The sequence below is a fragment of the Micromesistius poutassou genome (genome assembly GCF_964030765.1).
Source record: "Micromesistius poutassou genome assembly, chromosome: 21".
NCBI lineage: Eukaryota > Metazoa > Chordata > Actinopteri > Gadiformes > Gadidae > Micromesistius > Micromesistius poutassou.
In genome coordinates, this window is record NC_140291.1 from 11542264 (window position 1) to 11556278 (window position 14015).

General features: G+C 43.9%; 1 protein-coding gene across 1 annotated transcript in view; it reads left to right on the top strand.

Moving 5' to 3' along the window:
- The window catches only part of ccdc186 (coiled-coil domain-containing protein 186), a 38324-nt gene that overhangs the window by 8582 nt on the left and 15727 nt on the right, over window positions 1-14015 (top strand). Inside the window, exons 4-9 of the mRNA XM_084485602.1 lie at window positions 491-619; window positions 1913-2125; window positions 5886-6005; window positions 8281-8385; window positions 9534-9632; window positions 13533-13681. Of these exons, the coding sequence (XP_084341728.1) occupies window positions 491-619; window positions 1913-2125; window positions 5886-6005; window positions 8281-8385; window positions 9534-9632; window positions 13533-13681 (815 nt within the window). The remainder of the gene's footprint in view (window positions 1-490; window positions 620-1912; window positions 2126-5885; window positions 6006-8280; window positions 8386-9533; window positions 9633-13532; window positions 13682-14015) is intronic.

The window sequence follows — 14015 nt, forward strand, 5'->3', positions numbered from 1 at the left end:
ACATGACCACTTTATGCGCCTCGCAGAGGTTAATAGAGCATAGAGCAGGATTGTGAACGATTACAATGTCTGATGTCAATTTACAATCTGCAAAATGTGTCTGCGTTGGCCGACTTACTTTTTTTAGTCAGGATATTGATGCTGCGCGTCTCCTATTTGAAACAGAATTTGTTTAAGATATAAATCCATTTAATTGAACACACACGCACTAAAACAGATATTTTCGTTTTTTAATAAATATTTGGAAACAAAAATTTATGTATTCCACAGTGGCAACTTTCTCCGGGGGGGGGGGGGGCGCGGCATCACGACAGTGGCTCTCCATCGTGATGTCGGTCAGCCATCACGATGGACGATGACGTCGTCCATCGGCACAATATCCCCAGCAGCTGACCCACATGCAAAACCGATGAAAACATCAGCCCAAATTGTTCTACATCGGTACCATGTTCACCCTGTATCCACTGTTGACCGTTCCCGTATGCTGCAGCTGGAGGACCGGGTGGGCGAGCTGCTGAAGGAGCTGAGGGAGTCGCGGGACAAGATGGTCCACCAGGACCAGAGCACCAAAGCCTCGGTGCACCAGCTGCAGCGGGACATGGCCCAGCGCCTGGAGCAGGTACAGGACCCCCCCACTGTTGGTTCACACTGGGTTTACGTGGATACCCGGTGCCAGGCTTCATAGAGACGGGCCAGAGCTCAATGCTGTTGTTGTACAGCGGTTCCCAGCCTTGTGTTCCAGGCCAACTTCTCCCGAGGCACACACTGTGACCCGGTCAGCCAGCCGACAAAGTAAATCAGGGTTGCCCAACCTTTTTTTTTTGGTCATGGGCTGTAATTTTATTTTTTGTCTGAACAGTTTTGGTGAATGCTTCCCCCACACATCGATCTATCAACATCTGACAAAAGTATTAGTTTACTCATGTTTAAAAATCATAGGACCATCTGTTTGTATGTTGTTTATGAGACCTGAGAAAAAGAAAAAAAAAGATGATATCAAATTGTATTTTGATATCTATGATAATATCTATCTATAAGTCAGTAATCCCTGGCAACACCTTCTGTGTATTATCAGCTCAAGTGGGATCCTGACCCCAAGGTTGGGAAACACTACCATATTAAATAAATACAGCCTACAGTGGGTTTGAACCCAAACCCCCCATGCCTCTATCCTATCCCCACACTCCAACACGTATGCCTCTTCAGAACTTATCCGGCCCCTTTAGCCACTACTGGTTCCATCTCTACAAGGAGGAACAGCAACGCGTACCGCTTGCTAAGCCCACCAAGCTAGCTTAGCCCAACAGTGCTAGCGACATTGTTCAGCGACCAGGGGGGCCCTGAGTACATGTTTTTCATTCATAACCTGGATGTAACCATGCTGGAAGCAGCCCTCCCTGACAGCTCCGTCACACCCAACAGAGTTCAATTTCACCGTCCGTCGAGCAAAGTGGGAAATTGTGCGCGAGCTATCCTTCTCTGAACATATGCTCTTCCCCCAATCCCTGCCTCCTGCCTTCTCCTACCGCATTTCTCCTCCATAGATTGGAGATTATAGATCACTTGGAAAATATTGTGATTTAAAAGAGTTGGTCAGACCCTCGCCCCTTTAGAGATTGATCAGTGAGAGAGAAGGGATCAGTCTAAATGTTTGTACATTTTTTTAGTGGCTGTGTATTGTTATTCTACTGCCGAAACCAAAGTGGATGCCATTATTTGTTGTTTAGTACAAAATAAGATGGAAAAATTAAGGACTGGACATGGAAAAAAGGTTGGGTGGTCAATAATGAACGTTGGTGAGGAACGACTACATTAAAGGTTGGGGAATATTTTTTTCCATCCGTTATTGTCTTCGGCTTATAACCGACAACCGGTGAAAGCGTTTTTTGCCCCCCTTTTTTCTATTCTTCAGCTGAACAAGAAGTGTGACGAGGCCCGCCAGGAGAAGGAGACCATGGTGATGAAGTATGTGAGGGGGGAGAAGGAGGCGCTGGACCTGCGGCGGGACAAGGAGTCGCTGGAGAAGAAGCTGAGGGAGGCCACCAAGGAGGTGGACCGCCAGGCCCTGAGGGGGAACCAGCTAGCCCAGGAGAAGGGCCGGCTGCAGCAGCTCCATGATGCTAAGGTAATGCTACACAGTCACCTAGGATGCTAAGGTAATGCCACAGTCAGCTAGGATGCTAAGGTAATGCTAGACAGTCACCTAGGATGCTAAGGTAATGCTACACAGTCAGCTAGGATGCTAAGGTAATGCTACACAGTCAGCTAGGATGCTAAGGTAATGCTAGACGGTCAGCTAGGATGCTAAGGTAATGCTACACAGTCAGCTAGGATGCTAAGGTAATGCTAGACAGTCACCTAGGATGCTAAGGTAATGCTAGACAGTCACCTAGGATGCTAAGGTAATGATAGAAGGTTCACCTATGATGCTAAGGTAATGCTAGACGGTCACCTAGGATGCTAAGGTAATGCTACACAGTCAGCTAGGATGCTAAGGTAATGCTAGACAGTCACCTAGGATGCTAAGGTAATGCTAGACAGTCACCTAGGATGTGCTACGGTAATGATAGAAGGTTCACCTATGACGCTAAGGTAATGATAGAAGGTTCACCTATGACGCTAAGGTAATGATAGAAGGTTCACCTATGACGCTAAGGTAATGCCACAGTCACCTATGACGCTAAGGTAATGCCACAGTCACCTATGATGCTAATGTAATGCTAGACAGTCACCTAGGATGCTACGGTAATGATAGAAGGTTCACCTGTGATGCTAAGGTAATGCTAGACAGTTACCTAGGATGCTAAGGTAATGCCACAGTCACCTATGATGCTAATGTAATGCTAGACAGTCACCTAGGATGTGCTACGGTAATGATAGAAGGTTCACCTATGATGCTAAGGTAATGCTAGACGGTCACCTAGGATGCTAAGGTAATGCTACACAGTCAGCTAGGATGCTAAGGTAATGCTAGACAGTCACCTAGGATGCTAAGGTAATGCTAGACAGTCACCTAGGATGTGCTACGGTAATGATAGAAGGTTCACCTATGACGCTAAGGTAATGATAGAAGGTTCACCTATGACGCTAAGGTAATGATAGAAGGTTCACCTATGACGCTAAGGTAATGATAGAAGGTTCACCTATGACGCTAAGGTAATGCCACAGTCACCTATGATGCTAATGTAATGCTAGACAGTCACCTAGGATGCTACGGTAATGATAGAAGGTTCACCTGTGATGCTAAGGTAATGCTAGACAGTTACCTAGGATGCTAAGGTAATGCCACAGTCACCTATGATGCTAATGTAATGCTAGACAGTCACCTAGGATGTGCTACGGTAATGATAGAAGGTTCACCTATGACGCTAAGGTAATGCTAGACAGTCACCTAGGATGCTAAGGTAATGCTAGACGGTCACCTAGGATGCTAAGGTAATGCTAGACGGTCACCTAGGATGCTAAGGTAATGCTACACAGTCACCTAGGATGCTAAGGTAATGCTACACAGTCAGCTAGGATGCTAAGGTAATGCTACACAGTCAGCTAGGATGCTAAGGTAATGCTACACAGTCAGCTAGGATGCTAAGGTAATGCTACACAGTCAGCTAGGATGCTAAGGTAATGCTAGACAGTCACCTAGGATGCTAAGGTAATGCTACACAGTCAGCTAGGATGCTAAGGTAATGCTAGACAGTCACCTAGGATGCTAAGGTAATGCTACACAGTCAGCTAGGATGCTAAGGTAATGCTACACAGTCAGCTAGGATGCTAAGGTAATGCTACACAGTCAGCTAGGATGCTATGGTAATGCTAGACAGTCACCTAGGATGCTAAGGTAATGCTACACAGTCAGCTAGGATGCTACGGTAATGCTAGACGGTCACCCAGGATGCTAAGGTAATGCTAGACGGTCACCTAGGATGCTAAGGTAATGCTAGACAGTCACCTAGGATGCTAAGGTAATGCTACACAGTCAGCTAGGATGCTAAGGTAATGCTACACAGTCAGCTAGGATGCTAAGGTAATGCTACACAGTCAGCTAGGATGCTAAGGTAATGCTAGACAGTCACCTAGGATGCTAAGGTAATGCTACACAGTCAGCTAGGATGCTAAGGTAATGCTAGACAGTCACCTAGGATGCTAAGGTAAGACTCCGGCAGCGCCGCGATGCTAGGGTAAAGGAACACGGTAAAATGATGATAATAATGTTGTGTTACCACAGATTAACACGTGATCACTTCATGATGCTAATGCTCCAAACTGCCCCCTACGGTAATAAAACGTACCTTAGATAGATAGGTAGATACTTTATTTATCCCCGGGGGGGAAATTATTGAGGGAAATACAGCATAAGATAACATGAGGGGAGGGGAGGAGAAAAAAAGAAAGGCAACCCCCAGACTATGCTCCTGTGGGGAGAACAGTGTGGGGACAGGAAAAACTGGATGACACGCACGATCACGCACGGTTCAGGATGAAAAATACAATACCGTAAAAAGACGCCGGATTTATATTTATATACTGTATGAATCTATGTATGTACTGCATGTAAAAAAAAAGTGAGGAAGAGAGTGACTTTTTGGAATGACGCAGACATTTTTGTAAAGTACCAAATATGCTCTTAAGACATTCATGTAGGGCACAGGGGAGCGAGGATTCAATGCCATCGGTTTTCATAAATATATAATATCAAAAGCCGTGACACAAACTGAATCGTGACGCACCTGAACAGTAGCAGCCCTGCTGTCACTACACACCCTTAAAACAATACAGTCCATTGTTGGTAATGTTTGTAAACCTGACACCAGACCCAAACTGACTACTTTGTGGAATGGGGAAAAACCTTGTTGCAGTCTTAAAGGAGGAAGAGAGACACTGAGAAATGAGAGCTGTATGGCTGCCATGATATCATGGGACACAACTAGTAGTAAAACTTGAAATGTCAAAGACCATACATTCACAACACATCATTGTCTGAAATGCAACACAAACAATGACAACAAGTAGGGCCCAAGAAAAACACTGGAACTCAACTCTTAGTAAACCTAATGTCAATAAACAAACGTGGAAGACAGTAAAATGGATATCAATACATTTGAACAAAAACACCTCAGGTACGATTGTTCAACAAGCCCACAGCTGAAGGGGTAACGGTCGACCTGTATCTGTAAGAGCCACACGTCCCGGTGGGCTAACTGGGGCAGATACAGATACAGGGGGGGCTAGGTGTATGAGATGACAGCCTGAGCCTTATCCCTGTATAAGATGAGAGGGATCATGGAGGCTGGCACCAATGATCTTATGGCTCACTTCCACAAGGTGACCCAGTTTATTAGTATTGTTCAGGCCGACGCTCCTGAACCAGAAGATGTGGGACTAAACGAAAGAGAAGTCCACATTACAAAAGACGCAGATTCTTAACAAGAACTGCCAGTAAAAAGTACCAAAAATGTTGTGTGTGTATATATATTCCTCATCCTCCTCATCGTCGTCCGCTTATCCGGGGTCGGGTCGCGGGGGCAGCAGCTCAAGCAGGGGGCCCCAGACTTCCCTTTCCCGGGGCCACATTGACCAGCTCTGACTGGGGGGGGGATCCCGAGGCGTTCCCAGGCCAGTGTTGAGATATAATCTCTCCACCTAGTCCTGGGTCTTCCCCGGGGTCTCCTCCCCACCGGTCGTGCCTGGAACACCTCCCAAGGGAGGCGTCCAGTGGGCATCCTTACCAGATGTGTATATATATTTAATTAATTAATTAATTATGGGAAAAGCAGCCAAACATTGCAGTTTTGTTTTGATGGGGTTTTCCGCGGAAATGGCTGTGGAGGCTCTGCTCGTTCCTCACTCCCCTTCTTGTCGCCCCGTGTTTTGCTGCTCAACCCCAGGAGGGTGAGGTGAGCCGGACCACCCGGGAGCTGGAGAAGCTGAAGGAGGAGATCAACTCCCAGCTCATCAAAGCCAAATGGGCTCAGAACAAACTGAAGAGCGAGAGCGACGCCCACAAGGTAGTGTTCACTTCCCTCGCACCACAAAATCACAGCTTCAATGGGCATTGGGTTGTCAGGGCTCGGGGGACTTCTTTATCAACGCCTGAAATTAATCCAGAAAACCCCCAATGGGAATCTGGTACCTTGCACATTTGTTAGATTAACCCTAACAGCAAGAACCCGTAATATCAAAATCCCAATGGATAAACGCGAGAACTCACAATCAAATATATATACGTTTTTATAAAACAGAAAACCGAGTGAGCTTGTATGCATTTCAGGCGACCCCTAGCAAAGGAGGGAGAACACTGGCCGAGTCACCGGATGTGTATCGGAGGCGGCCAGAGTCAATACTTATTCCTTTGTTAATCTGTAAACAATGACGCACGGAAGAGGAAGACTTGGCCGGTGTATCCGCTATCTGCTATGCGGATATTGCCTGAGATATAGCCTGAGATATTTAACAATTATTCACCGAAGGCGAAGTGAATAGTAGGGAATAGCCCCCGAGACCGAAAGTGGAGGGGGCTATTACCCACTATTCACGGAGCCTGAGGTGAATAATTGTTTTAGTATATGCTACACGTGAACACTCCAAAAATAAACAAGATAACACTTTTTGTGTTTTTAGGGATAGCATTTTGTTGAATTTCTTGTATTTTTTTCCTCTGAAACACTCGCAAAGCGGGACATTTTGCGATGAAAACAATATCCAGAGTTTGAGATTTCAATCATGGGATATTGCCCAATATCCCAAGATAGCGAACCAATGAAATTGCGCCATCTTAGGAGGTTCACGTGTAGCATATACTAAAGAACGATATCATAGTCCGAAGATGGCTGATGGTTTTGAAGATTGCATTTGGCATGACCATGTGCTTGAGGGAACAACATCACACACACACACAAAATTAAGTAAATGATATGAGCATAAAGGTCACAGGGGATTGCCGCCTTTAAAGCCATAGATATTTTATGTATTTTGGAAACATTCAAATCTTGAAAGGTCTCATAAATGGTCCTCTGTATAACAGGAGGATTATGATGGGTAGCCATGAGCGAGCTACTCCTAACCACTTACTGTGGTGCAGTGGAAAGATGGAAGTAGTCGGGGGAATCAAATTCTTTTTCGGAGGGGTGCAGAGTGGAGAGCATTAAGGATCGGTCCTTACGGCAGCGACCAGGGTTCGATTCCCGCTTGTGGTCATTTGCTGCATGTCCTCCCTTCTCGCTCTCCCATACCTTCCTATATAACTCTCACAGAATCTGTCATGAATAAAGCATTAATATGCAAAAGTGAATCTAAAGAAAATAAAGATAAAAGTTCACATCTAATAATGAGGTCAGGAAAACACAAAGCCATCAGCTTTGCACACTGTGACTGGGGAAATGCTGTTTTTATCGCTGATTCCTCAGTGACATGAAAACCCAACCCAACTGTCCCATTGATGTATGATGATGTCTCGTTTAGGCATCGCAGAAGTCCAAAGCCAGTTCAGCAATAACACTTGAGTGAAAATAGAATGAAATTTGCAGCAACATAATGCATTTTTGATGTACTCTCTTGCCAAATGATGCTGGTCAGTTTTTTTTTTGCTTGAAGAAAAGGAAGTTATACACAAATCTGGCAAATTACATTTAAACATGCAATGTTGGACTTATATTGCAGCTAAAAATATCTGAACTGGAACATTTCTCAAGAATAAAAAGCAGCCATCCAACGACTCAATCCATCCAGGGACTTTTTATCTATGAATCGTTGCATTCTGGCCTACTTTTACGCCCCTCACCGTGTGAACGTCTCAGACGACAGTAATAATACAAAAATAATAAAACTCACTAAAAGTTGCTTTTTGGAAAATGTACATAGTACAGGTCATTGTGATTGAGATGCATATGTGTATGTACTATTATTTTAAACCAATTTATTGTTATTGTGTCGAGCTCTTGTAAAACATTTTTTTGTTGGTGTGTTTGGACAAAAAGCTATATAGATCAACTTCTGTTAATTGATGAATGGCCTCTTTTCCCTTGTGAAGTTGGAAGCTTTGTCCACTTTAAAAGACACGTTTTAAGCACATGTTCTATCCCATTCCATAGGAGCCTTGTCTAATACAGCCAGAACATGCTCATCTACAGGAAAATAATATCACCTGGTTCATTCTGGGATGGATAAACATGCCTGTGTCTGTGTTCAAGTATTTTTGTTTGTGTTAATGTTTATGTGGTTATGGCTTGTTGTGTATCTATGTCACTTAACATTTAGTGATTGTGTGTGTGTGTGTGTGTGTAGGAGACTAAGGATAAACTGAAGGAGACTACAGCTAAACTCGTCCAGGCCAAAGAAGAGACGGAACAGATTCGCAAGAACTGTCAAGACATGATCCGAACATACCAGGTGTGTGTTAGGAGTACAGTGATGTTGGTAGTTCCATAATGTACATGCATCATACATACACACAAACACATGCACAAGCAAGCATTCACATTGTGTGTGTGTGTGTGTATAAAAGCCTGGGTTCATGATATGAACTGTATACTGGAGTTTCAGGATGCTCACATGTGTGTAATAATTGAGTGACAAGTACCCACGTCTCGCTATGGTGCCATGAAAGGAACATGCGTTGCCTTGAGTTGTTTTTGCGTGTGTGTGCGCGCTAATTTTCTTGTTGCTTAATTTCTCATCTCTTAATTAATTCCTGGTCTATTGAGGGCTTTCTACTGTTAATTTATGACCACATGGAGAGGTTTGGAAATCATTTATGCAGCTTGATTGCCCAAAGCCAGTGTACGCCTGTCAATTGTTTAGTTGTTTTAATTAATTGTAGAAAAATACTTGAATTGAGAACAAATGATCTGATGTCTCTCTCTCGCTCTCTTCATATCTCTAGACTTTTAGATTCGATTTTATTTGACATAGACACGACAATTTTATTGGACGAACCAGATGCATTGTTTTAAGTGTATTAGCATACATGCTAGTCATCACAACATTTTATGAGTTTAAGCTAGGGCTGGGCAATAATTAAATATTATTTGAATAGAATTGTATCATCCTGAACTGAAGATATCGACCTGTGGTGACACCAGTTTTATAGTCTCAATTAATAACGATGAGAAGATATGCCCATAAAAGGACAAACATATGAGCTTGAACGTCACGACAAAATAAAAATAAGTTTGTCTGATACTATACTTTAAATGTACATATACTACAATGCAATGACCCACAGTTAGAATATTTAGAATATTGTTTTGAATTTGTTCCCCAGTGTATAGGGAAGTATATGTGCGTATAGGGAAGTTTTGACTGATGATGACATACATACATACATACATACATACATACGTACGTACGTACGTACGTACGTACGTATGTATGTATGTGTATAGGGAAGTATATGTGCGTATAGGGAAGTTTTGACTGATGACATACATACATACATACATGCATACATGCATACATACATACATACATACATATGTACTTACATAGTTGTATGGTGTGTGTGTGTAGAGCAGTCGTTTTGACTCTGTTGTTTGCAGGAGTCTGAGGAGATCAAATCCAACGAGCTGGATGCTAAGCTGAAGGAGACGAAGGGAGAGTTGGAGAAACGCAAGCAGGAGCACACCGACCAGCAGGAGGTAGCTCGCACACACACGCACACATGCGTCATACACACACACACACATGCAGGATATACATAAACATTCATGGACACCCGCATACATACATGCATAAACACCAGGGTAGGAATTCCCTTCATCCCCTCTGTGTAATACGGGGCATTTTGGAACATTTCCAGGGCAATTTGATCAAATAGAATGCCTTATTTTTTCTATGTTGCACGACGGGCACAGGAAAACACTCAATGACCCCAATGAAAATATACAAGAGTGAAATACATGCATATTGTGCATTCATAGTCATAAACTCGCATACAAGTCAAGTGCACCTGTTGGATCCCTCCTTCCAGCGATGTTAGGAGTGCCATAATGTACATACATATATACATACATACATACAAATATGAACACAAGCAAGCATTCACGTACTGTTCATACATAAACATACATGCACTCATTTAGACAAACGTCGACACGCATGAACACATTCAAACACACTCGCATGCGTAAGCGAGAGAGACGAACGTTGTGTTTGGCTAGGCCAATCAAAACGATGATCACACACGGCCGCTTTTATCCAAAGTGACTTCCATTGAATTTGAAGACACACACCATTCAGGAGCTGTGGCTTTGCTCTGTGGGCATTGAGGATCGAACCCAGTTCCAGTGTAGTGCCACTGCCTAGGGAGTCTAAAAACCTTGCTACTCCATTACCCTCTGATTTAATATTTATATTGCTCACATTTTGCCAGTCAAAATTGCATATAGTTGTTAGTTAACAAACTGGCCTATTATGTACAGAGATGTGTTGTTCTCTGTAAGAGTGGCATCCTCCTCATCATCACAGGAAGGATGAAGGTGTCCTAATAGGGGTGCTGGTGAATAGATTTAGCCCTGATTATTTCTGTTAAATGTTTATTTTCTATTTCAAGTGTTCTTTTTCCAGCCTCACCAAGGTACAACCAATAATAATCTGACTCACACCAGGGCCTCACAAACACACTAGCGCTCTCGCTCTCACGCTCGCTCTCGCTCTCGCTCTCTTTCTCTCTCTCTCTGAAAAAATGTCCATCCTCCAAATCATCAGCCTGTTTTTCTCCAAGCCCAGTTCTGGGGGGACCTTTAAAAATATATGGCCTAGAAAGAATCAATACACATCCCTACAATTACAAACAACAGCCCCAGCTGACACTGACTGCCGTTTTCCACACTATCCATCCCCTGGCTGCCTCAGCCAGTGCCCACATTCCAGCCAATAGCCAAGCGGCCGTGACTGTAACACTTCCCCCCCCCCCCCCCCACCCCCGTTAAGATGCATTTTGTGAGGACCTCCTGTTTACCAGTGCGCTTCTTTTTTCACCAACTGAAACCAATTGATTCTACCAATCGTAGTTGTTGTTGTTGTTGTTCTTGTCGGTGCACACTGCACAGGACAAGTGCCTCCGTAGTGTGTGTGGTTTGAAGTGGGCCCTGTGCCTTTCACCAGCTCTGTTTACGCATCGATCGCCCCCCGCGATCCCCCCCCCCCTGCGTTCCACTGAGGCCCGGTGCTCATGAATACATTACAACTGGGGGAGTGTTTTTGCCATGGCCTGAATCGTTTTCCTTGATTCCAGTGAAATTTATTATTATTTATTTCTGGGTATATAATTATTAAAGGATAACTTAAGGATTTTTCAACCTGGACCCTATTTTCAAATTTTTCGGGGTCTAAGGAACTAATGCAAAGAAAAATGTTATCGTATTGAGCGAAAACGCTGCAGCTGGCTACCTTCAATGTAAGGTTTGGTGAAAATAGGGTCCAAGTTATCCTTTTTAAAGGTTTAATATGTAATTTCTGCCGCAAGGTGTCTCTCAATCAGAACAATAACCAAAGATGTTGTTTGTTGCATAGTAGTGTGGGAACAGGTGGGTTGATGTCTTCACTGACATGGCCGGGGAAAATTTCCTCTGAGTTGACTGAAACATTAACTCACCTGTGATTTCTAAGGTTTTATTCATTTGACATTTATTCACGTTATGTAATTTCATTCTAATCAAATTGCTGCAAGTAACATTACATTAACTTGCTTGGTTACCATTAGATTAGTTGACTACTGAAACAGATAACAATCAGTGACGTATTAAATAATGGGTTTGGCCAGTGTAACAAAGCGCATTTCGTTAATTGTACATTTTGCACATGGGGGTAATTATGTTCTTTCGCACGATAACTTAAAGGTACATTAATAACGGCACTTTGCACTTTAGTCACGATAGCACTTTATTTGCCAAAGTTTGCACAGTACAGTTTGCACATTGCGTATTTGCAGTTTATCCAGATATTTAAATGACTCTATTTATTGAGTATGTATTGAGTTATTTATCAGACCGTGTGGCCGCAGGTGATCGTATGTCTTCAGGCAAGTGCGGCACTCGGCTCCGCCGGCCAGAGGAGAGCGAAGTTGAGCTCCGACGTGATGTAATGTAACGGAAAGGAGAACATAGTGTGAAGCGTGTGCAGAGTGGGACTAGTAAATATGTGTGGTGCAATATCGGGTGGTAGAAGTGTGAGTGCTGTACATGTGTACAAAGTGAAGTTGTTTTGTGTTAACACTTACCTGTCCGGTTACCCGTGTCTGCTCCAGGGTGCGCGGCCAAAAGATTCCCCCGGGGGGGCATGGGCACCGTGATAAACGTTCCGGGAGAGACCAAGTGGCAGGATAGGAAGAGGGGGTGTTCCAAATGTTCGGTTATATGTGTTGTAAATATGTTTTATATGTTTATTGGCAGGGGCATAGCATTAACAGAAGGGTTGTACATATCAAGGGCTAGAGGTAAAATGGGAAGTTATCATTTGGTGAGATAGCCATGGGATACTATTTTAACATTACCTCTTTAGTGGAAGAGTCCAGGGGTAATTACCAGTGGCACAGTACATAAGGCGCCATAACCATCTGTCTGGGGCTGGTTGGAGCTATGACCCTCTCTACTGTGTAAACTGTTGCTGGTATGAAGACTGCAAGAATAAGTCATTGAAAAGTGGGGAACCTGGCTGTCATCTACAACTTTTTCTTCTTCGGCATCATCCAGCCACTCACGGGTCGCAGTTCACAGCCAGCGTGTTATCTGTTGTCAAAACAATCATACAAAAAATAAATTGTAGTGTTATAATCAGAATAAGTCATAATAAGATTGTGCTTGTGATGGTAGCTGACGGGGGGGGTGTATACCCTCCCTGTCGGGCAGCAGCACTCACCCAACACATCGTTTGGTCAATATTTCTACACAATAGGCAAATTACTAAGTACCCTTCCATAATCAATAGCTTGACTGAAGTGCTCTTCAACCAGACACTGTTTAGAAGCTTATCCCACTAGCTCTACAACAGTAAAAGGTCTGTTAAATACAGCGTGGCCACTCCAATACAGGACGCCCTCAGGTGAAACTCGGGGGGGAAAAAAAAATCTCATGTAATCCTGTTGTGTTGTGTCTGCAGTCAATGAGGCTAGCTCCACACTGATAGAAATTGATTGTGTCGTTCAATAGGTGTATTGATGAACAATAATCTGACCATTTTGGGTTAATTTATCTCGGCTGTGTATAAGAACTTTGTTTGAACCTTTTTGAGGGTCACGTATCCCCACTGTGTTAGCTATGGTAATGACCTATGGTCCATGTTTGAACCTTTTTGAGGTTAACATATCCCGACTGTTGGCTATAGTTTGATCTTTTCTGATTTTTGTTTTGTGGGTGTCTATGTTTTCACCTTTTAACGGTTGATGTTCCACGGGTGTGTAAATGACCTGCCATAACCCGTGTGTAAGCTATGGTTTGCCCTTTCAGATTCATGTTCCACGGGTGTGTATACGATGACCTTTCAGATTCAACGTTCCATGGGTGTGTCAATTACCCATGACCTGTGTTTTGACCTGCTAGGTTCACAAGGTGAAGACCAAGGAGCTGGACGACCTCAGGAGGAAGTACAAGGAGTCTATGGATGAGCTGGACACACTGCGGACCAAGGTCAGCCTCACGCATCCCCCGCTCTCTGCACCAGTGGACCCAAAGTTGTCTTTGTTTCAAACGTCTTCTAGGCCTTTCACTCGCGATCTCCGGACCGTCTCCGGAGAATCGGTTCCGGAGACGAGTTGCACACTTTCACACATGCAACACAGAGCCAGAGATGAGCCGCATCAGAGGTGTTCACACGTATCAAGAGATGCTCCGGATACTTTAGGAGTCGGATGGCGTCTGGGTAGAGTGTGTAGGAGGCGGGACGTGATGCAAAACATATCCAGCGGTAGTCGCAGTGTTTTGTTTACAACACATCGAAGATCGTGGGTGAGGCTTCCGACTCTGTGATGCTGACTCTGTGGATGGAGGGAAACGCCACTAGCTGGTTGTGACTTTAACTAGGGG